General features: G+C 40.0%; 1 protein-coding gene across 2 annotated transcripts in view; it reads right to left on the bottom strand.

Annotated features, from left to right (window-relative positions):
* The window catches only part of araf (A-Raf proto-oncogene, serine/threonine kinase), a 24,754-nt gene extending 832 nt beyond the window's left edge, over window positions 1–23,922 (bottom strand). Inside the window, exons 1-16 of one of the 2 annotated variants that reach the window (XM_077560861.1) lie at window positions 23,782–23,922; window positions 22,560–22,767; window positions 22,245–22,348; window positions 13,972–14,074; window positions 13,727–13,884; window positions 11,137–11,223; window positions 10,884–11,028; window positions 9,591–9,618; window positions 9,357–9,484; window positions 9,050–9,252; window positions 8,662–8,838; window positions 8,197–8,243; window positions 7,810–7,928; window positions 7,584–7,715; window positions 7,280–7,414; window positions 1–6,311 (exon numbers count right to left, since the gene is read on the bottom strand). The exon at window positions 1–6,311 is cut by the window's left edge and continues 832 nt beyond it. In XM_077560861.1, coding sequence (XP_077416987.1) covers window positions 6,171–6,311; window positions 7,280–7,414; window positions 7,584–7,715; window positions 7,810–7,928; window positions 8,197–8,243; window positions 8,662–8,838; window positions 9,050–9,252; window positions 9,357–9,484; window positions 9,591–9,618; window positions 10,884–11,028; window positions 11,137–11,223; window positions 13,727–13,884; window positions 13,972–14,074; window positions 22,245–22,348; window positions 22,560–22,667 — 1,815 coding nt within the window. In that variant the 5' untranslated portion in view covers window positions 22,668–22,767; window positions 23,782–23,922 and the 3' untranslated portion in view covers window positions 1–6,170. Of the gene's footprint in view, window positions 6,312–7,279; window positions 7,415–7,583; window positions 7,716–7,809; window positions 7,929–8,196; window positions 8,244–8,661; window positions 8,839–9,049; window positions 9,253–9,356; window positions 9,485–9,590; window positions 9,619–10,883; window positions 11,029–11,136; window positions 11,224–13,726; window positions 13,885–13,971; window positions 14,075–22,244; window positions 22,349–22,559; window positions 22,768–23,591; window positions 23,751–23,781 lie in introns of those variants that run through there. The other variant, XM_077560862.1, reaches the window with a different exon arrangement.
* Window positions 23,923–23,928: the final 6 nt, after the last annotated feature.

Here is a 23,928-nt window from a genome sequence, read left to right on the forward strand (position 1 = left end):
ATAATGAAAGGTCCAGTGTTTTTATTAGTATGAAAACAATTCTGAGCGACGGGGGAAAAATACTAAGCAATTTTTGATTTGTTAATTTTCAGTGTATTGTTTATTTTTTACTTTTGTCAGTTATTATAGTGGGGTTAAGGGTACCAACGATATAGTCTACATGTACATTTAGGTCACCTAAAAATCTACAAGAACAACACAGCATCTGCAAAGACGTTAATAAATAAAATACAAAGTCTTTCCAAACCCTGGTTCACAAATACCCACCTTAACACCGCATCAAATGTCATTTCCCAACCACGACTGTCCCTGTGTGCATGGAATGAGTAAGAACATAGGGCACCCAGCCCCTAACTATATGTTAAAATAGTTCCAAATGTCTGCTCTAATGTAATCCCATTGTGCTTGAAGAAACACCTAATGCTACCTCAAAATCTGCTCTCTTATAGAATGACAAAGCCGACCGAGCGTGTTTACAGAAACGTCAAACCCAGTACGCAAAGTTTATAGTTCAATGAATGTCATCATAAAACAATTATGTATTGGTATCTGTATTGTGTCTCCAGCTATGAAACTACATCAAAATGACAACCTTCAAGCCTAGAGCCATCAACCATAATTAAAAACAAAACAAATACCCTGCTCTGTTCATCCTATTTTCACATTGTCCTGCAAGAAGATGAAGAGCTTGTACATGTTGTCACAATAAGAGGAAAGAGGAAAAATAAAGTGCAGGCTCCATGACTACACTCAAAACGCCACCATGCTTTTAGTTCATAGGTTTCAAACTCTAGACCTGGGGGCCACTGTGCATCGACTTCGTGCTTCTTGGTAGAATCTGTATTAAAATGGAAAATTGTCTTCACTTTTAACTCTTTCACTGCCATGGACGTTAAAAGACGTCAAGTAAAAACCTACGGAGGGCCGCCAATGACGTTAAAAGACGTCATCCAATATATATATATATATATTTTTTTTTTTGAAACGGGTGGAGGAAAGCCTTGGCCAGCTGTGGTAAAAGTTTCAAGCAGATCTAGTTAGCCTAATGACTATTTTTGGCCCCTGGATGGCAGCAATGACTCTTTTGACAAGATTGGGTAGGCGTCAGTAGAAGACGTGAGGCGGAGCTAGAGGGGACAATGGCTGGGGAAGGGAAGAGAACATGGCGACCAGTTGCAAGCAGCTCACGCTCGAGCAGCAAGACGAAAAGCATCGACCAACGCTAAAGAGCACATTGATGACAACGATGATCATCATTGATGATGATGATGGTGACTCCGAGGTTGGAAGCATTGACGCGGCAGTAGAAGACGTGAGGCGGAGCTAGATGGCTGAAGAAGCGAACAATGGCGACTGGTTGCAAGCAGCTCACACTTGGGAATTTTTTTCAAAGACGAAAGGCATCGACCAACGCTAAAGAGCACATTGATGACGGCGATGATCATCATCGATGATGATGATGGTGACTCCGAGGTTGACGCCGAAGTTGGAAGCGCTGACGCGGCGGCTATGACGACGTCATAAAGGTTCACGGGCTAGCGATGCTAACACCGGAAAACGCGGAGCACAACCGAGCACGCTCAGGCGGTCGTTTAATCGGACGACGAAGAGTGCCCCGAGTCCAATGCATATTCATCGGAGTGGTGGCTACAGTCTGCTACTTGTTATTCCCCGGAAAAAAAGGCCGTCAAGAAAGTGTAACGTCTGCACGCGAAACGGACAATCGAAGTGAAACATCTGTTGTGCAAATCCTGCTCCCTCTCCTTGCACGCAGGGCAGTGTTACAAAAAGAAAAACTGTATTTGAAACATCCACATAATTGTAAATAGTACCACAGTTGCACACATTTGTAAATAGTTTGCGAAATAGTTTTGTCAAATTGTTACACTGTTGAATGGAAATAAACGTATTTTGCAATCTAAAAACACTTTTTCATTGTTGGTGGTGGTGTATTACAGAAGTAAAGCACTATTTAGGTGTTTGTGGCATCATTCATGGACAAAAAGAAGTGTACAATTCACTTAAGTGCATGAAATAATATCGTTTCACAAAAAGCTCTTTTTCTCCGCTTTTTGTTTCAAAACAGAGCATTTCGGTGAAACTAACCATTTTCTATTGTTGATTACTGAAGAACGGAATAAGGTAGAAACAAACTTTTTTTTCTGATGAAAGATGAGAGTTCAATCTTTCATTTGGTAGTATGTGTGTTTCCATAGTCCAAACATTTTCTGTGGACCTTGAAAGATCAGTCAAAATGCTTAAATCGGCTGGCACTGGCGACATCCCGTTTCTGAAAACGTCTGGCAGTGAAAGAGTTAATAAAGTTGAGATATTGCAATCACTTCACCAAACCGCGTTTTAGTTATCGTTCATGTTGATGAGGCGATTATACATTTTAGCTTCATAGTCAGAACAGCCCATTGAGGGAAACCATAACTAAATCGTGGTCCCCGGGAAAACTTGAGTTTGATACCCCTGCTTTAGTTACACAGATGCACAGTCTATAATGCTATTAGTATTGCTCCGACAACGCAAATCAAACAGGCTTGCTAGTTTGCCATGCTCACAAACAGGAGAATAATCTGGGGTTAAAACAGCATCAAGAGCAATGTGAGGAGGGGCGGGTCGGGGGGGGGGGGGGGGTGTCGAGAGGGTGTTGCAGGACACATCGGGAGGAGTGGGGGCATGTCATAGCACACAATGTGAAAGGGCGGCCATAAAGTAAACTTAAATTATCTAAAAATGACTAATAACCTCTTAAATCCATTTCCATTGTCACTGTGATTTTGCTGCATTTGACACCCCTCACCCCAAAGTGTATGTAGGCCGCCTGTCACCCCAAATAGGCTTACATAGTCCCCAGCTTCTCTGTTGCTGTGCACAGGACAAATGGTACAGAAAACGAATAAAAACCCCTTTAAGTATAAATGTCTGCCATTGAAGCTAAAACCGATTTTAACTAGGTTATCGATTCAAGTAACTAACATACAAGCTTAACTATATGATGGTTAGGCCAAATTAACATCTGAAATTCAATCTGTGTGAGCAAATAATGATTTAGATAAGTTTAAAAAAAGAAAACTAACTTAAAAGCATTGGGCCGTCCGTATTTTTTGGACTATAGCCAGAGTTCAGCTGGTCCTGCGACACACTAGGTGCAACTTGTACATATTAAAATTAGAGCTCAGATTGGAACCCAGAATCCCCATTCCCTAACCGTATTGACTTTCTGTGCACTACTTCCGCCAGCGGTAACGCTCCAAAACCAATTGCCAACTGACAAAAGTATAAAGTAGTAGAAGTAGTCATTCATTACCCCAGGTGGTCACCTTCTTTATAGCATGCGAAAGAAGGTAGCTATAGTGCACCAAGAGTACATGCCAACCGCCAAAATAAAGTAGAAGAAATGGAAGCAGGCAATTTACATAATGAAGAACTGTAATCATTGCAACTAATCTGTAGCGTAACTCTGCCACAACAAGGACTTATTCACAGCAGCAAAGGAACAACAACCGACCAGGATTCTACATTCGGCCACAATACGACGCAGGATTCTAGTTAAGGTTTATTTTAGACAAAGAAAGAAAAACTTTGCCATAGTTAAGAGTGGAAGTCTAAAATGCAACCGAAAATCCATATGGGATTCATTCGGAAATTCGCTCTCGCAACACTCCGAGTGTGCCTATGTTATAAAGCAAACAGCAGCTTGGGCTTAAAGTTGAACTGCTTGTTGCACTGGGCTCCGGCACTCTTTTTTGGGACACTGAATAAAAGGTGAATCGGGAGAAGATTTTCACTCTCATCCCACCCCCACAGAATAAAATCCTGTTCCGTCCCACAGTAAAAAAAATTAATCATGTCCCGTCCCGCTCCTGGTGTAAAACTCCTGCCCCATCCTGCTCCTGTTCAGAATGACTACCAAGCCCACTTTGGAGATCACTACATCCAGAAAAAGAAGAGAAAAACAAATCGCTCCGTTTTTCTCCCCCATCATACTTGACAATCCTGCTCCCGTCTGGTCCCGTGAACTTTTTGTCCTGTGCCAATCCTGTGATTAAAACTCAAGTTGACTCCCATTGCACGGGATTCCCCAAAAAGTATCAGCCTCTACTCTGAAAAACCCAATGGCAAATTTTTAACTCTTGACTATCCAAACGGTTGGAGCGAAGCTGTGCGCTTTAAAAGCCTATTTCCGAATGCATCCATGATTAGAGAACGGGACTTTTGGGGGCTAGTCCGAGCTCTACTGTTCTTAGTCTCTGTTTTTGTCAAATTTCCCACAAAAATGCAAGTTATACTTTTTGACTGGTACGACTTGTAAGCAACGTACAATCTGAAAATGAAGGTAATGCCCGCAAGTGGCAGATGTTAGGCGGAAAGGAGAAGCAGCTCCTGGCATTGTTCAAGAGACAAAAGATACTCACACACACAACCATTATTTGTCAGCCATGAGCACTTCATGCTTAAGGGGAGCACACAGACAACACCGATGTGAGGTTTTACAAAAAGACACGAGCATCACAACTAACAAACATCCTGGGATGGTTGGGAAGAGCAAGGATGGACAATGAGGGTCAAATATCGATCAAATGGGAAGGGGTTTCACAAGTACTTTCTGGGGATTTCAATACTTCACTTAAACCACCACAATCTTCGAGGAACATTTTGTAAAACTGTACCTATACACTCACTTTCTCTCCAGTTATTGCTTCCAAATATGTCCAATTTTCAACCACGTTTCTTTTTGAAAAACACTATCAATTTGAGTAAGCAGAAAATCCCCCTTCCCTGTGAGTTCTTAAGGGTTTTACGTCAATGCCAGTTTGTTTGATTTACTGTTACAAGTCACGTGAACATTCAGTCAAGTACGGTATCATTTATCAATGACTGTATCTTCATCTGGTTCGGATGCCTCCTGTACCTCCCTGGTGAGGTGTTCCAGGCATGTCCCACTGGCGGGAGGCCACGGGGACGACCCAGGACAGGCTGGAGAGAGAATGCCTCTCGGCTGTCCTGAGAACGCCTTGGGAGGAGATGGTTGAAGTGAGAGGAAAGTCTGGGCTTCCCTCCTAAAGCTGCTGCCGCGACCCGACCCCGGATAAGCAGCAGATAATAGAATGATGGATGGATGTATCAATGTATACTTGAAGGTTTGAGCAGTACTTATTTGTTACCCCTTAACAAGATTTAACTTATGCAACATTTATCGCAATATTGTTGCCCAGGCTCCTAAACAGTATGTGTGTGGAGGCATTTTAAAAGTCTGCATAGTGCCCACATTTTTAATCACTCTAGGTTTTAGTTTAAGGCTTGTCTTCATCTGTCATGGTGCGTTGGTTTGGGGTTATAAGTCAATAAATTGCATGTGATATGCTGTCAAATGTGAATGTTTTCATTGTAAAATAATTACAGAAATGGAGTTATGGAGGTTTACTGTAGAGCAATCCTTCTCAAATAGTGGGGAGCGGCGTGATGCTGGTGGCACGTGTGACATGAACATGATTTTTTTGGGGCCGTACTAAGATAGTGTAATTGCACATCCACTACAGTAGGTGGCAGTAGTTTTCTCATTGTCAGAGTTTGTGAAAGAAATATTAGTTCTCTGCAGATGTGTACTTATAACAAATTTATAGACAAGTATTTATAATTGCGTTGAGTGTTGCCGACTATTTCACTTCTTCCTAGGAGGGTGGCGTAACAAAAAATAATTGAGAAGCACTGCTGTAGAGTAACAGCAAAAGGGCTATATTTTGACCTATTTTGATGTGATGTGGATTCTTGGGTTATGATCACAGTGATCTTTACAAGATCTGAGCATGTACATTATGAGACAATGCTGCAGTGTTTGTTTTCCATAAAACAATGGACACCTCCAATAAGTTAGAGTATCTAATGCCCATTTGAAAGATACTCTCAAACAAAGATGACAAACTTCTGATGAAAAAGCTAAAGAATTGCCTCCCTGAAGGAGCAGGTCTTCGTCATTGGAGTCAGGAATTAAAAACTAAATTAAATACCTATAAAGATTATTCCTGCAGTGCTGGAGCTCCGAAGCTCTGAAAAGTTGGTGATAAAATTCTGTAACAGAAGCAGCTGAAGCCTCTCGGAGGCACTGGAATGCTGTGGTTTTAGAAAGGGATACACCCTTTCCACCTAGTGCTGTTGGAATCTTAGAGGGGCATCAGCCTGGTGGTGTGGAACAGGAGAGGGTTCAAGTCCTCAGCATGGACGGCCCGATGGAGAGAAGGCTCAGAACGACTGCGCTCAATTTTGGGCAGCAAGTCCTGTACCTGTTCAATGGCCAACAGGATCTGATAAGCGAGAAGAAAAAAATAATAATTAGCAACATAATGTATGAAAATGATATTACCAGGTTAAGAACAATTATATTTGGCAACAATAAGCTTCTCGCTTTGGCAAGACTGCAAAAGACAAAAGGCAAAGATGATTAACATGACTATTAACACATCAAAGTATAATATTTTTTTCTCAGAATTCTTCAAATTCCCTAGATATGTGTTTTACATCCAGAAGTAGTTAGTAGGTGCTACTCAGTCGGGTCACACAGTTACATTAAGCTATTGCTTAATAGGGATGTAACAACATCCAATGTCACGATACAATAAATATCACGATATGAACCTCACAATACGATAATTATCACAAAAAAGGTCACATGATGGAAAAAAAGCACAATATTGTGTTTTTGGACAATACGCTGGTATTGACATGCCATTAAATGTCATGTACTCCTAATGGCTCATCAGCACAAAGTATCGTGGTCTGGTTAGCTCACAATGCTGTGTTTGGCTGAAGCGGGAGAAAAGCGATGTTTTTTGATGGAGATGCTGAAAAATACTTGCTGATGTGACTGATTTATGGGAGCAATAACCACCGCAGTGGCCAAAACAAATTACAATTAAACTACACTAATAAACTAACCAGCTGAGAGAGCTAGAACTGTACAAATGGAATACAACCTTGCCTTTTTAACAGGCGTGCTTCTTTTAATATCGTGACATTACAACAACAATACGATGATATAGTGTCAATTTTAATATCAAGATATTGTATTGCCGTTATCATTACATCCCTACTGCTTAAATAGAAGACCTGCTTGAAACATGCGCACGACAGTGGCTAGCACTGGAATTGCAGAGAACACTCAATCCATATACTATTATACCATAAAAAACTGTTACATTTGACTTTTTTGGCCTGTTGAGGCATTATTACTTTTGACCAGAACATTTTGAAGTGAAAAGCACAGACTTGTTACCTGTGGGAACAAGAGCCTCTCATCCCGTTTGAACTTCAGGCAGTCAATGATCAGCCTTTTCATTGACTTGGGCGAGGTACTGTAGAGCTTACTTAGGTCCGGGGACAAGTAACCACGTCCCACCATAAAGATTATCTGTAAAGAAAGAAAAAATCATCATCAGTACACCATTACTGGAATCCTAGGGTTCTGAATAGACACAGACTGAACAAGACGAAAGTCTCAGCAAAGGTAACAAATACACGGTTCATAACAATTTGGCCCAAATTTTTTTTAAGCGTTTTCAAATAAAGTGTTGTTCAACCTGATCTCTGTTGTTGATATTGGAGTACGGTAGAGTCCCTGACATCAGCTCAAACAGCACAACGCCATAGCCATATACGTCAGACTGAAATGTGTACGGGTTGCTGTCCTGCATTCGGATCACCTCAGGTGCCTCCAAACACATAGAACAGAAACAAAAGTGTGATGTTGTCTACGGGTAATTTCTGTGATTAAATATTTATGGAATGACCTTAAAACAAAATTACCATCCAAAGAATTGATCCACTGGGCTGTTCAACCTGCTGAGAGCCGCTCCACCGTGACTTCACTGTTGCAAGGCCAAAGTCCCCTATCTTAACAGTCCAACCTTCATGGAGGAAAATATCTAGAAAACAATCTCAGGAAAAAATGCTACGGACAAACGGGGTTTCATTGACTGTGCCAGATGAACAGCAAAGCTGTGTGGGTCAATTAGTTATTTTATATAAGATTGTTTTTAACTTTATACAAAATGAACAAAGTGCAATTGAGGCTGTTGGCATAACGGTTCCAAAATAAGTCTGTGGTTACATGGCATGGGACAACTGGAACCACAATCGAATCAGTATGGTTTCTGGTTAACTTCAAACTACTACTACACAAGAAAAGGATACTGTTTGACTTCAGGTCACGATGAATTATGTTCTTTGCATGAAGATAACTGAAACGGAAAACTTATGTTTAATTATTACATGGAAAAGATATTCATGACAAAAATAACAATTTGCTGCTCAAGTGCAATTTTAGAAAGCAATTAGCAGAGCCAACTTGAAACAGATTTTTCCTGCATTTAACAGGCAATCGAAGTTATTATGAATGTGTATATGTATACATATATATCTATTATAGCTATACTGTATACCCCCCTTATTCCTGAGGGCTCTGATGTAGTAACATTTATGTGCGTGACTTCCTGTAAGACACCGCAAGTAGGAAGGAGTCTGTTACAGAAGCTTTTGCTTCACGGAGTGGTTTAATTGAACGACCCCCCCCAAAAAACAACAACAACAATAACAACAAACAACAACAAAATACATCAATATTAACTAAAAAGCATTGATGGTGTGGAAAAGTCTTACTCCATGCCCTGTGCTGTCTGTCTGGCCACATCAATCCGCCTCATAGTGTCAAATTTGGTTTCAGAGACATGCAGATGGCGGTACAGGCTGCTGCCTTCACACCACTGTGTGATTATGGCAAAATTGGGCTTAGTCATGTATCCCATGAACAACAGGATGTTGACATGGCGGGTTTTCCTGAAGAGATGGAAAATCACATTTTACACACACACACAAAAAAAAAAGTCAATTTCCCATCAACCATTTTGTTATTGCCTCAGGGTACACCCACCATTGTGTTTTTTTAGATTGGTTCCAAACTCATTCATCATTACGTCAAAGTAATAAAAAAGCAGAACTTCAGGTGCTGCTTGAAACATGAGTTTAACTACACAACGGAACAACTTACCGCAAGACCTGCATTTCATTTTTAAATGCCTGTAACTGTTCAGGTGTTGGCTCCGTGACTTTAAGGATCTTGATCGCTACATCCCCATGCCACTTGCCCTTGAATACAGTTCCAAAGGAGCCAGCTCCTATTCTCTTCTGGATGGTGACTTCGCGCGAGTGGACCTCCCAGTAGTAACTTGAGTCCCTGTAGCCCCCTCGGTGCTAAAAAACAAACAAACATCTAATTTGCCAAATAACTAAAAAAAATTAACACTTATGTCTCTGAAAATATCCAGTGACAAAGAATACTGCAAAACATCACGTACTACTTTCTTTTTGTCATCTGAGGAGGAGGGCTTTCGTTCTTTGTGCTCTGACGGAGACTTCGGTGGTCTTCTCCCTGGAGAGCCTAAAGAAGGTGGGCTGGTGGATGGCTTTGGGGATGGCTCAGGACCTGCAGATATTAAAGGCAGCGTATTAAGTGTTCGAGTCTAACACAGGCTAAATAAATGGCAAACCTAAAATTACTATTAATAATAATTAATTTGGAAAAAGCATACCTATTGTGTTGTTATATTTCACTGCTTCCTAAAAAGGTTGAAGGGGGAGAAAAAAATCATTAAATGTATTTAAAGTAATTTTACTGACAGAATTTAGACTACAAATGGGGAGCCTCTATACAAGGCATTTTCATTGTGGTCAAAATTATTGTAGTGTAATTTGCAGAGGAGGGCAAAACAGTCAATACAACGGCCTATCATTGATAGGGATGTAATAATAACGGGAATATCGTGATACCAGAACTGCCACAATATAGCGTCGGCGTCATGCCACGATATTAAAAGCAGCACATCTGTTAAAAATTGATTTCCATTTGTGCAGTTCTAGCACTCTCTGGTGGCTAGTTTTTTTTTTTTTTACTGCAGTTTAATTTTCACAAGGCATGTTTTGGCCCTTCTGTGTTTAAAATCCACGCAACATAATATGCTTGTAAACAGAGTCAATATGTGTAGGAACTCAATGTGTGCTTGTATTAGCAAGTAAGCGCCTCAATATTAAGTGTTATTAGAAATTGTATGTGTTTATATGCATTGCTGTGATGTACAAAAGCAATTTTTTTTATGGGCTCATTTTTTTTTTTTTTTACAATATCATGACCTTTTTGGTATCGCCAACGTCCCCACAATATCGCTATAATTATTGTATTGTAACCTTCATATCGTGATAATATCGTATCGTGATGTTTGGATATCGTTACATTCCTAATTATTGACAGATGCCCACCTTATCAGCGAGTGCTTTCGCATTTTTGGCAAGCGCTTTATGACACAAAGCCTCGTAAAAATAGACTGAGTGAGAAGTAGTCTGTACTGACTCCGATCGATGGATGTAAACCTAATTTTAGGTGCTCAGTCCGTATATTTTTACGAGGCTTTGAGTCATAAAGCAGTTGCCAAAAATGCCTCACCGAAAAGTGGGCATCCATCAATGACGGGCTGTTGTACTGATGGTTTTGCCCAAATCTGCTAATTTGACTTTTCTCCAAAGGGAAAAACTGCTCAGCTGTCACAATGTACTTTGCCAATCATTAGATCGCACAACATCTTTATTTACAAACAGGAAAGGGGTCTAGTGAGTGGCAGGCACGCTACAATGTGATGTCGCCATCCAATGACGAATAGTATTTTTACAACTCAGAATTCAAAAGTCAATTGATGGGCCATTCATTGTGTGGTGGCGGGCCGCATGCCCAGTTAGTTGCCAGTTGTTTATCACCGGACTAGAGAGTGTATTTGCAGGATTTCAAAATTGTACAAACAAAGAAAACCATGCAAAGGGCAGCTGAGACTTGCCTCTATAATGCTGGCAACAGCAGGGCTCACTGTGCTGACCATATGAACATTGGGTGTCGAGGTGGAACGATGCCTTTGTAGAGACTGGCCATCTCCACTGGGGATGGGGAAGGGAAAGGCTGATGTTGGGGACAGGAGGTCCTGCCTGAGAGTGGACATGCAAAAAGTCACACAGTGTATTTAAATATCGGTTTCAAAAAGGTGACTCTTTTTTTGACAACATGCTTAAAAATTGTTTGGTCTGCAAGCTTACCCAGCAGGCTCTGGCGTTATGGCTATGTTACTCTGTGATGGGGAATTTTCTGGCAATAGTATCTGAGGATACTCATCTGTGCAGGGACTTGAATCACAACCGGCCAAACAAGTAGAAAAGGATGAGACAAGAGACAAAAACATTAAACGGGTGGACTCTAACATGTTATGACTGAACTCTTATCATTTCATGTCAGTGAGGGAAAAAAATCCCATGAGTCTTTTTTATTGTGTATGTAAACTTCTGCTTTCAGCTGTAAATACCTGGGCTAGGGCTCGGCGATATGGACAAAAAATGAAATGTTGATTTTTTTTCTCAGTCATTATGGACAATTATGATTTTAAATCAATTTTAATTGAATAAACCCAACAAACAATTATTTAAAGGTTTCATTTATTCAAAAAAAAAAATCCTGTGCAAAAATGTTCAGACAACAGTAAAGCCTGGTGCACACTAGGCGCCATGGGTGCTGCGCCATTGGCTTCCAGCGCAGATGGCTTCTAAGCTGTTCTGCGCGTACTAGGGCGCCGTCGGCATAGCTCCTTAAAGTTGCGTTGATCACGTTTGGGATCATGTGACCATTCATGATGGCGACCTCCAGGCCAAAGAGATATTGCTGTATGTTTTGCTACTATGCCGGAAAAGACGATGACTGAGGGCTGCTTCTTGTGAAATATGGTTAAGTCCTACATAAGAGCTTGCAAAATGTACTCAGAGGTCGTGGCTATATTTGGTGTATGAAGAGCACATGCGCCGTGGATAATAGCAGCACCCCGGTGGCACTTGAGCCATGCACACGAAGAGCTGATGGTGCCTGAGCGCCGAAATGATCAAACATGTTTGATACTCAGTGCCGATGGCGCAGTGCGATCGGCACTCAAAAAATGCTCTTGCACATGAGATGCAGCTGGCGAAATACAGAGTGAGGATGGTGACTGAGCACCAATGGCGCCTCGTGTGCGCTTAGCTTAATGTACGGTATTGACCTTTTGCACGTGACGTCACCACCCTCATGGGCACGCCCCCTCCGGGGCTCTGGGCGGCAGAAGAACCACTTGCCTGTATTGTAACCATTGAATCTCGTACAGTGTTAAGTCCTTCATCTAATCAATGATCTCATAAAATGGTCATATGCTGCTGTGTAGTCGGTTGTACAGATAGACAAGGGAGTAAACCAAATATTGTTTTTTTTTAATCGCATACCCACTAATGAAGACAAAAGACGTCAATGGATAGCAGCAATCAACAGAAAGGACTGGTATTCACGGATTTGCAGCGAGGTTAGTAGATAAATGTTCATGCATTTTACTAGTAAACGTACACTCTAATAACAGAGAGGTCGAATTACGTGTTTCAATTCACATTAAGCAGCCAGATAGTTAGCGTCCACTCCAACTGCACGTACACACATCTTAGTTTTAATATGTACCCTTCTTCAAAACTATTAAGAGCATTTGACTGTTTAATAATGGGGGATTTCGTCTTTGTGCTTGGAGTTTTTCCACTCTGGAGCCGGCCGGAATCATATTCAGGAAATGACTGCATAGCTTGCCACTACGATTTTATCCCATGCTGGTCAACATAACATCTTCACAGCGTTTTAATACAGAACGAAATGTGTCAAAATAACTCAGTTAGCATGATCAACAAGTTTTATCTTTGCATTACGAGGTATATTGTCCCCCGGTGTGAGCGTAGCATCTCGTCCCAGAGACCGCCAGCGACAAGCGTTTAAATAAGCTCCAGTGTAAGGAGGAGAGCCGGTTAGATACCGGCATTGACTACATAATGATGTAGGTCGTGCGCTGTGAATTTCGGCAAAATCAGCGATTTGAATGACTTGGTAAAAACAGCAGGCGACAGAAGGGCTGTTTTCAAACTAGCGATCTCCAACTTAAGTAAATATCGCGCTCTAGGAGTCCCGACTAAATGTGCCACTTCAATTGACAGGCAAACTTTGGTTGAAGTAGTAGATTCCATGGCTCGACGGGCAATAATAACTTTTAATTTGTAAAATAACAGTCGCTAAGTCACCAAGTCGCTCAGAGTCACGTCCACTTCCATTCAACAATCATTTCCTTCCGCCGTCCGTCATAGGGCAGTCACGTGATCACGTGATGTCGGTGCAAATGGTCAATAGTGATTTTATATAAGTTTTAACATAAACTTAACATTCATAACTTGTGAAAAAAAAAAAAAAAACATCTATTCATATTGTGTATAACTTGCTTATATGCCACAATTAAGTAGGTAGTAACTATTGTAAACACGTCTTGTAACCCACCCATCCAGCATTCTGCCACTCGTGCAAAATTAGAAACAATAACGATTGGATGTAACACAATTTAAGAAAAACAGCTTTTGATAATCCAGAAGATAAGAGTGTATATATTTATACCCACCTCGATTTCTTGATTTAGTTAATTTTCAACAATTATTTTTTTAATGAATAATTAAATAGAATTAATTCAATTTATTGTCCAGCCCTAACCTGGAAAGAGCCATCAAACTCTCATGCTGCAATAAAACGACTAATAACCAAAGTGTCATAGAATAAATAGATTAATGGTTTAACTGTGCATCAACTCACCGCTGTTTGCTTACTGTGTCCATGTCCACGCAAACAGTAGGTACTTTGCTACTGCAGTGCTGGTGAAATTTGTATCCACATGTCTGACACCTGAAGCCATTAAATAAAAATTTGTGGCAAAAATCACAGTAAGCCAATTTGAAGAAAGTTTTCCGTACCTGTGCAGATTAAAATTAGATTATTATTTCTGCAGCAAATAAACAGTGGGGGAAAAATAAATCACGTCTGTCTATTACTGTACTTACAAAGTTGTGCATGGTCAGAGGAATATCATCCAGGACCTCGACTAATAACTCCTCTCCAACCAAAGGAGTAATGTCCGTGTCCCAGTCTGTCAGTCTTTTACGACTGGAAGAGTAATTAAAAGACAACAACAACAACATGATTGTGAAGCCCAATTACAATATATATGTTGGGGAAAATTCATTATGTTAAGTTAAGAAAGACTCGATGAGGGCTGCAGCACACTAAAAGTGAAACGGGAGAACACTCAACACTTGCGCGGTGTGTGGGATTCTGCCACGACATTTCATGAGTGGCAAAGTCGAGGCCAGTTGTTTTTAGGCGATTGAAAATATGAATCGCAATTGCACTATATGGCAATGTCGCAGATATGCTCCAATTAAATGCACAGAAGCTTTCACACAGGTGACACATGACCGGGCTAACACAGCCGCGGTCCGCCAGGCAATAGAAATGCAGTAATACAGTATTACAAGTACAGTATAAATGTGTTTTACAAAAATGTTTAACCATATTTATAATTTCATATGTACCTGTGGATGGAATGGTGAAGCTTGAGCTAAAATTGTATGCAAGCAATTCAATTGAAATGAATGGGAGTAAACCCCGCCTTATAGTACATCCACACTTTCCACTTTATTTTCACCCCTACCCTCTATCTGTAGCATTCTGCATCTTCCTTGACTGACACGGTCTCTTTATGGCTTAAAAAAGGGATAAAGGCCAACATATTGTATGGAGCCTGAGAACACAATACAAGAAGTCCAGGTAGTGAATCACCCAATTAGCCGGGATGTGTGGTCAGTTGTCATTTTTCGCCATGGTCGGATACTTGTAATGTGCAGAAGAGTGATATGACAGAACTCAACTGCACACTCGCAAAGTGGGCAGGGTTCTACCACAAAATTTCACGAGTGGCCAAGTCTCCACCATTGGTTTTGCGGCGTGTTCCCATTCGTCATCAGTATGCTGGACTCATGGTTGTAGAGAGAAATGAATGCGTAATTGGTTAGGTGAATATATTACTTTTTCCTTGACACGGAAGCTCTTCTGCAGCTCCTATCTCTTTGGTAACTGCTGCTGCAGCAGCAGCGTAAGAGAAAAAGAGGTTGAGAAAAGTTGCACATCAAGCATTGATTGAAACCAAGACTAATGGTCAGTTTCTCTGGTAATCATTTATATTTTAGTAGTGAATGTCATTTACTAGCTTTGATTGTAGTCCGCTGACCTCGAAGGAAAATCCCCTCCATGCCAAGCCAGAAGTGTTGTGCTGCAATAATTGATGGTTTGGCTTAACTTTAGTACAGTATAACTGCACAGTATAATACAGCAGAACACTTTAAATTAAATGGTAACGTGCAAAGGAGTTTGCACGATTAACATGATAACGATGATGATTAAACACTGTAGAAGCCACGGAGTGTTTGTCTTTTACGTACTCGATTCGGCTTAGTTAGCCTAGTACCGCAGTGAAGTCGTGAATTTTATCATCTGCTTATCAATTAAAAAATGCAAATAAGCATGCACATCATGTGTCTCTTCTTAAATTCATACTTTTGACTGTTTTTTTTTCTTCAGATGGCATGTGGACAAAGCTAGGTGTGGGAAGACTACACTAACTTTAAAGTTTTTGGTTTTGTTTTTCTTGAAAATTGCTCAAAAATATTACATGTACTGTGTATTAATAAGCGTTTTTATTAAGAAGGGAGTGCGGCAGAAATTTACTTGAACAATGCATATTTTGCACTTTATATGCCTATTTTCTTTGTTCTTGAAAGTTGTGGAGTAGAAAAATAAAAGCTTGTATGAACAATGTTACCTTCATCTTGCAATTCCGTTTACAAGTTGTTGTTTATTAGGTTGTTCTACCTGCACAATAATCTACCTCTAATTCATGACAAGTGGTATTTCTGAACTCATTTATAAATTGATTTATTTTCATTTTCATTTATTTCCCAGAGGTTTAATGCTTCTTCTTTTTTTTTATGTTTTTGTACTTGAAAAATCTTCTGCCTTAAGATGAAATACTGAAGAACAAAATATTGTAAAACAAATGTTATCTTTAATTCATGTATTTGTCGTAAGCTCCAAAAAAAGTTGAACAATGTTACCTTCATCTTGCAATTCCCTGTTTACAAGTTGTTGTTTATTAGGTTGTTCTATCTGCACAATAATCTACCTCTAATTCAAGACAAATGGTATTTCTGAACTCATTTATAAATTGATTTATTTTCATTTTCATTCATTTCCCAGAGGTTTAATGCTTTTTTTATGTTTTTGTACTTGAAAAATCTTCTGTCTTAAGATGAAATACTGAAGAACAAAATATTGTAAAACAAATGTTATCTTTAATTCATGTATTTGTCGTAAGCTCCAAAAAAAGTTATTGTAGTAGTTCTGTTTTTTTTAATAATTAATCCACAGATTAATTGGTAAACCTTTTTTTCCTGCCAAATATCAGCATCAAATCTACCTAATTTCGCTGACATTGTATTATACGGCACCTGTTGCAGCATGCAGCTAGCGCAGTAATGTCGTTTGATTACTTTTGAAAGGCGTAAATGACTGCGTACTTTGATGCCGACAGCCTGGCACACATGCCGTGCTGATCACATTTGAACAAACCAGGCTTACTCAACAGTGCTGATTTAGCAAGCAAAATTGCTACTGTGGTTCTGCTGTCACCTTGTCTCACAAAGTTGGTCATCTAAAAATGAAGATCAGTTGGTCGCACATCATTAAGTAAAATGTGTGTTTTTTTTTAAGTGTTTTTATAATTCAAATTTTGTTCTTAAGGCAAAAACTTTTTTTTAGTCCGAATACCCAAATATTCAATAGATTTTAGTAGGATATTCGAATACAAAAATATTTGATAGCTGCAGCCCTAAAACTATTCAGTAAGAGGAAAGATCTCAGTTGCAGCTGTTGTATGACTCTGCTGTTTATGTTTACATTTGCACTTTAGAGGTAGATCGTACATTTTATTGCAGTCTGCTCAATAAGAAGAAAACATTTTGAAAACTGGAAAATTGATATTGGGCATTTTTTATGATATATTTTGCAAAAATCTTGTGAACTCAATCTCGTGAGACATCTTGTCTCATGGGATTTATGCCTCATCCCATGCATACTACATAGCAGTAATCTTCCTTATATGGTAAATGAATCAGATTTGTGTCTCCGTAAACAGCTCAAAAGTTCGGAAGAGGAGAAAACGTGTAAAACAAAACTAAAGAGTAATATAGGTTTAAATACACCCAGTGCAGAGGTGGTCTGAGCTGCATGTGACCACATTCCTGGGCCACACTGAAGGACTGCCGACTCAACTACAATCTGCTGTGTATAACAAAGCGTTCTGTCATTCTTGCGGGTCAATCATTTTAGTTAATGTCTTTCTTCATGGATGAAAGTTCAGATTCCCTTATGTCACATGTGTCAAACTCAAGGCCCGCGGGCCAGATATGGCCCACCATGTCATTTTATGAGCCTGCAAGAGCTTAAAAGTTTTGAGTGTCTAAAAATAAATACCCCAAAATAAATTAAGAGCGTGCTTTGACCAAAAACTACATTTCTCACAATGCCTTTCGACTACGGTAGCCGCGGTAGTGGTTCCACTTCCATCAAAAAGAGTGGAATTGAGATATAAATAATGATCCCAAAATGTCCAGAAAGAGAAAAGTTGAAGCAGACGGAACACTGTTTCAAGAAAGATGGGAAGGCGAATACTTGTTTGTGCTTCAAGGAGAAAGACCGGTATGTCTTTTGTGTTACGAGGCGGTGTCTGTTATCAAAGAGTACAATCTGCGTCGACATTTTGACACCAAACACGGAGCTAAGTACGCTAAAGCTAGCCTTCAAGAAAAGCAACAAATTGCCCAAGAATTAAAAGATAAACTGCGGTCGCAGCAGTTTGTTCACGAAATCCACAGCCAAAAACGAGGGCGCAGTGAAAGCTAGCTTCATTGTGGCTGAAGAAATTGCCCACGCTTCCAAGTCTTTTTCAGAGGGAGCGTTTTTGAAGCAGTGCATGCTGAAGGTCTGTGAGCAGGTGTGTCCCGACCAGTTAGTCTTTTAAAAATGTCAGTTTATCAAGAAACACCATCGCGGACCGAGCGAAGGAACTAGCAGAAAATCTTACAACACAGCTGGTCGAGGAGACACGCAGCTACACAACTTTTTCATTAGCTGTTGATGAAAGCACAGATAACACGGACACAGCGCAGTTATCAATTTTTATTAGAGGCGTAAAGTCGGACCTCTCTATCACTGAGGAGCTGTTGGATGTGGCTGCAATGTATGGGACCACGACGGGACAGGACATTTTTGATGCGGTGGAGAAGTCCGTAAGTAAAAAATGCTTTGCAGTAGGAAAACTTGGTGGGATTAACTACAGACGGTGCACCGGCAATGTGTGGAGGAAAAGTGGGCTTAATTGGACTAATGAAGGGGAAAATGCAAAAAATGAACTGTCACACGCCTCTGATAACGTATCATTGCATTATCCATCAAGAAGCTTTGTGTGGGAAGGTGCTGGGGATGGAGGACATTGTGACCACAGTCATGAAAACAGTGAACTTCATTCGGGTGCGTGGCCTGAATCACCGTCAGTTCCAGCAGTTTTTGCTGGCGATGGGCTCGGAACAAGGGGATGTGCCGTACCATACAGATGTGCGGTGGCTGAGTAGGAGCAAAGTCCTCAAGCGATTTTTTTAGCTCAGGGAAGACATTGCTCTTTTCATGCAGAGTAAAGGAAAACTCATGTCTGAACTATCAGATCCAAGGTGGCTGTGTGACTTTGCTGAGTTGTGTGACATAACCGACCATCTCGCCCAGCTGAATCAGAAGCTGCAGGGATGCAAACAAGTCATCACGCAGATGTCCGATACGATCACGGCTTTCCAGCGTAAATTGGACTTATGGATGTGGCAAGTGAAACAGGAAAATCTTGTTCACTTTCCTGTTTGTCAGAGCATGTCAGACTCATTTCTCGAGACTTTTTCATGTGCTCAGTTGGCTACCAAACTGAGCTGGTTAAAGACTGAGTTTGATCGGCGCTGGAGTCTGGCTTTGACATCTTTGCTAATCTTTTCACCACCAATGTCTGCACTGCACCCCAACACCTTCAGATGGAGCTAATTGAGCTTCAAAGCGACAGTGGCCTGAGAGCAAATTTCCAGGATGATGCAATCCAGGACTTTTACCATCTGCTGCCCCCTGGTTTGATGCCACAGCTTCGAATTCATGCTGCCCGTGTTCTGTCCATGTTTGGGAGCACCTATCTGTGCGAACAGTTTTTTTCCATAATGAATCTGAACAAAAACAAGCACAGATCACGCCTCATGGATGACAACCTCCATGCTGTTCTACGCATTGCCTCAGCACAGGACCTAAAACCAGACATTGACACACTGGCAACGGAAAAACGGTGTCAGGCATCTGGTCAGAAAACACACATGTAAGCATTTTTTTTAAAAACATAATTAAAATATAATAAAATGTAATTCAACCAAGAAGAAGAACATTTAAACTGTGTGCAATTTGATGATTGTGCTTGCATTTTGTTTTGTGTTTATCATTTTCAGAACATGATCAATCGATAGTAGAGAGATAATTCACTTGGTGTGTCAAGGACAGGCAGCATCTCCTCATCAAAGACTAACCGAAAAACTTGACCAATATAGTTGTGAAATGAGTCAACCTTTATTTTGGTATTTTTAGTTGATTACATATTATTTATGTGTAGCTGCTGTTTTAATTATTTTATGTTTGCAGGTCTTATGTATGTATGGAGACAAATTGTTGTCATCAAATCATCAGTTGGATGCATTTTTTGTAAAATGCTACATGTGTCATATATGTTCTTTGCAGCTCAGTTTTATGTTATTTTTCTTTATTCACTTGGAGAGTTTGATCCTTTATTAATGGAGTTGTGTGGGTTTTCATAAGCTGACACATTTTTAATGGATTTATGTTAGAGCAACAAGCAAACATGTTTTCTATGCAACTGTAATTGTCACTTGATTAAGTTATAATAAATAATGAATCATTTAACATTAAGGAGTAGTTACATTTATGTTACATTACATTCAATTACATTTAGTTACATTTATAAGTTACATCTGGCCCTTTGAGGACAGCCATTATGCTGATGTGGCCCTCGGTGAAAATAAGTTTGACACCCCTGCCTTATGTCATAGAAGCAAAACCTGTGACTCTGGACTGTTGTTGTTGTTTTGTTTTTTTTAAAGTACGATCAATTTATTTATTTATTTTAAAGTTATTTCATTAATTATAAGCAAATATGTGTTATGGAGTGTAGCACACCAATCATCAAAGTTCACAAAGTGCACAATGGTTTGTGAACTCAAAGAACAGATTAACACTACTGCTCTTTCAGTGCTGGTCATCTGTGATCTATTCACCCAGGATGCGTTACTTTTCAGTCGGAAAAGCGCTTTAACTGTCACAAATCTCCTCACCAGTCTCAAAAACAAATGTACTGTGCACATCAAATTAAATTATACCAGATTAAATAGTATGGGGTGGGGCAGGGGTCATTTGGGGGGGATAGATCACAATTGTTGAACCCCTTTTTTCCCCAGATAATATAGCCAATGGCACTCACTCAGCATAAATAAATTGTGTGGGGGATACAGATAATCAATGTGATCAGAATCTGTATCGGCCGATCTTACTCACAGAGGATCGGTATCGGCAGCATAAAAGCCTGATTGGAGCATCCCTAGTAAAAATATTTTGGGGAAATTAGGTGACAGTCCTCGATCTCCTCATTTCACTGAGACGTCTACAGAAGATGACGTTGCGTCATTGCTGGTGATGAACCGTCAGCAGGGCTAAATTTCCACTATCGCCACAAATGTCAACTTTGTTTCATGTTTCTAGCGTGATTAAATTAAAGACAAACAAAAAGTTAACAGTTACTCAAAACAGCTTTGTATATTCACAGACGAATGTCAATAGTCTCCCTTCCAAGAACTCTCCCAAAAACCGCGCAGAGTGCATATCAGGCTTTTGGTGACATATAGATTGAATGCGTGCGGATGAGTGTTCAGTGCAGATGCATCGCATATATCCGATTTATATCCACATAAGAAAGAGGCCCAGGTTGGATTTGGAAAAATCTGAATTGCACTGTTCACACTGCATGACAAAAATCAGATATGTGTCGCATATGGGCAAAAAAAAAAAATCTGAATTGAGATGGAGTGTGAACGTAGCCAATTGTCTGTTGAATGATGAAGATGCAACTTCAGTCACTGCTATTTTGTAGTCCTCCATTTTCAAAACCGAATATTAAATAACGTAAAGCAGCGCAATGTCATAAAATCAGGCAAGCTGCCATAAAAATGTTGTTGAAAAATAAAACCAGAATATTTTAATGTTGTGGCGTAATTACTTTTGCAAAAATAGTTTCTAATTCTTTCTTTTTTCCCCACAATATTATTGTGTGCACACTGCATGATAATAATAATAGTCCCAGTTGATGCTGGAACTCAAAGTGTTCCTTGAGGTGCCCTTTTCTGAAAATAATTATTAAAAAGGTATGTCACATAAAAAAATGTCTTTACATGTTCCATGCGTCCCCATTCCTCTCAACACAACATTCTGATAAATATTGCACCAATTTTTATCCATCTCAGGGGATGTCTATTTTACCACTTACTGTCAACTGAAAATGACATCACAGTGTCTAAGGGATCAAGTAACAACCAATCACCTATTTTCTGGGTTTGGTCATGTGACTTCGCAAGACGAGTTTCAATTGTTTGACCTAATAATTACTGGAATATTGTTGTTAGTTGCTTTTAGTTAGTTTAATTATTTCCTGATGTAGTAGTATTTGTTATGCGTGTTCACCAGCTTCACCCACCTCATTATTTTATTAATTTTCCATTAACTGCTACATTTAATGTGGTTCAGTACGCCACCTGGTGGCAGCTGTGTGGTAGTGATGTTGTAAGTAAAATTGCCTTTTGCCATTCTTATTTGACATTATCCTGCAAAAGAAATGTAAATATTTGCCTAAAATAGGTTAAAATGACGATAGAAACGTTCACAGAGAAGCAGCACAATAGAAACTTTTCTATCATCTCTGCGATATACTATGTATTGCCGTATCTTCCAGCTCTGAGATAAATGCAGCCATTGGCTTGCGACATAATGTACTCATTGCATACTTACTTCAAACAAACACATTTTGTATCCCATCTTGCTAATATTAGTAAAACTTAAGTAGACAGTAATGCAAGCTTACCCTTCTAGAAGACGGAATACAGCACAGCAATCTTGGCTTAAGCCTCTCACTTTAAGTGCTTTATCTAGACTCTCATACACCGTCTGTCCTTGCCGAACATTCACCTGTGAATAGGAGATGACTCTTCAACAACACCGACCAGTGTGAAATATGTCAAAACTTTGTACGAGTAATTGCACTTCATACCAGCAATTTCAACCATGTTTTTCACTGAGAATCACCACCCATTAATTTAGTTGCAGCATAATAGAATTTTAATAGATGCACAAACACTGATAGATTTTAATAAAGAGCAGCCTTGAGGACTTGTCTCACCACAGTCCTTTGCTTGTTGGGGAGATAGACTCGGATGGTCCCACCACCTCGTGGCACATCCTCCGGACTAGTTTCTCCTGAGGAGGAGTAGGAGGAGGTGGAGGACATGATGAGAGGACGCAGGAGGGGGATGCTATACTTGACACCAAAGCCTCAGGAGAGTGTCATTGGCCGTTGGATCCAAAAGAGTAAACGGTTTACTTGCAACCTGCAACAAAGTTAACACGCTTCATTTTGAGGATATGCAATAAGTATACATGTTGAAAAGAGCAAAAAAAGCAACGTCGGCCGTTGCACATGAGCATTTGAGAAAGGCAAAAGAATGCAAAATTCAAATAACTAACTAAGAATGTAAACCACCGGGACGCTTGCCTTCGCTAATGGGCTGTACAGTACTTTGGATGGTAGAAATAACAGTAAATATGTATTTAACACAAGGGTGGTTATCTGAATGGACCTCTTATGGTGCAGTGTACAGTATATTGAATTTGACAAATGGCATTAAGTGCTAGTCAAACAGTAATTTGAAAAGACACGAGAAGTCCACAGCAAAGATATATTATTAATACTCATAATTAAAATCGCATAAGCCACAACACTCAAAACAGTCACCGTGTGTGAAGCAAAGAGAGTGATAAATGCCAATACACGCGGAAAGTCTAAACTACGAACTTATAGAAGTTATAGTTTGAGTGATGCTAATGCTATGTAACGTTAGCCTCTTAGCTTAGCGTGGGATTTGTCTACTACTGTACGTGACATTTGGAGTTGTGGGAAGCCATGTTTATCTTCACTGTGCCACTTAATCGACTTTAAACTGCCTGGCCAACTAGTTTAGGAGGTAATGGCAACCAACAGCACACTGACGATATAATTCTAACATAAATCAGTGTTAACTCGAAAAAGCAGTTGTTACCAGGCTAAACTGTGTCCGTAGTGTTAGAGATTATGTAGCTACACTGTGGCTAGCCTACTTTTTAGCTATTCGTAGCCAGCCCAGTTGAAAACGTTAGCGAACTTCGGGGGTTTTACCACTGCGTCGGCTCCGCTCCTGACTGCTGTTGCTGGTCCTTTCTCCACTTCGTCAGCAGTGACTCTAACATCGCCGTCCGAAACATAGCATGGAATAGTTGTGCTGTGTTGCGTCTATTTCTAGAGCTAAGATATAATTCTAACAACGCCAGATATTAATTAAAGTCTAGATGTAAATTAAAACTCTTACCTGTGGCAGCCATCTTGAACCCTCTCAATCTAAAGTCGAATCTGTCAAGAACTTCAGGGAAAGCGGAAAACCTCTGAATTGCTCATTTTCATTGGCCACTTCCTGAAGCTGCGTTCTTTCATTGGACACCGCCAGTTGGACATAGCA

This window comes from Vanacampus margaritifer, chromosome 3, assembly GCF_051991255.1.
Source record: "Vanacampus margaritifer isolate UIUO_Vmar chromosome 3, RoL_Vmar_1.0, whole genome shotgun sequence".
NCBI classification, from domain to species: domain Eukaryota; kingdom Metazoa; phylum Chordata; class Actinopteri; order Syngnathiformes; family Syngnathidae; genus Vanacampus; species Vanacampus margaritifer.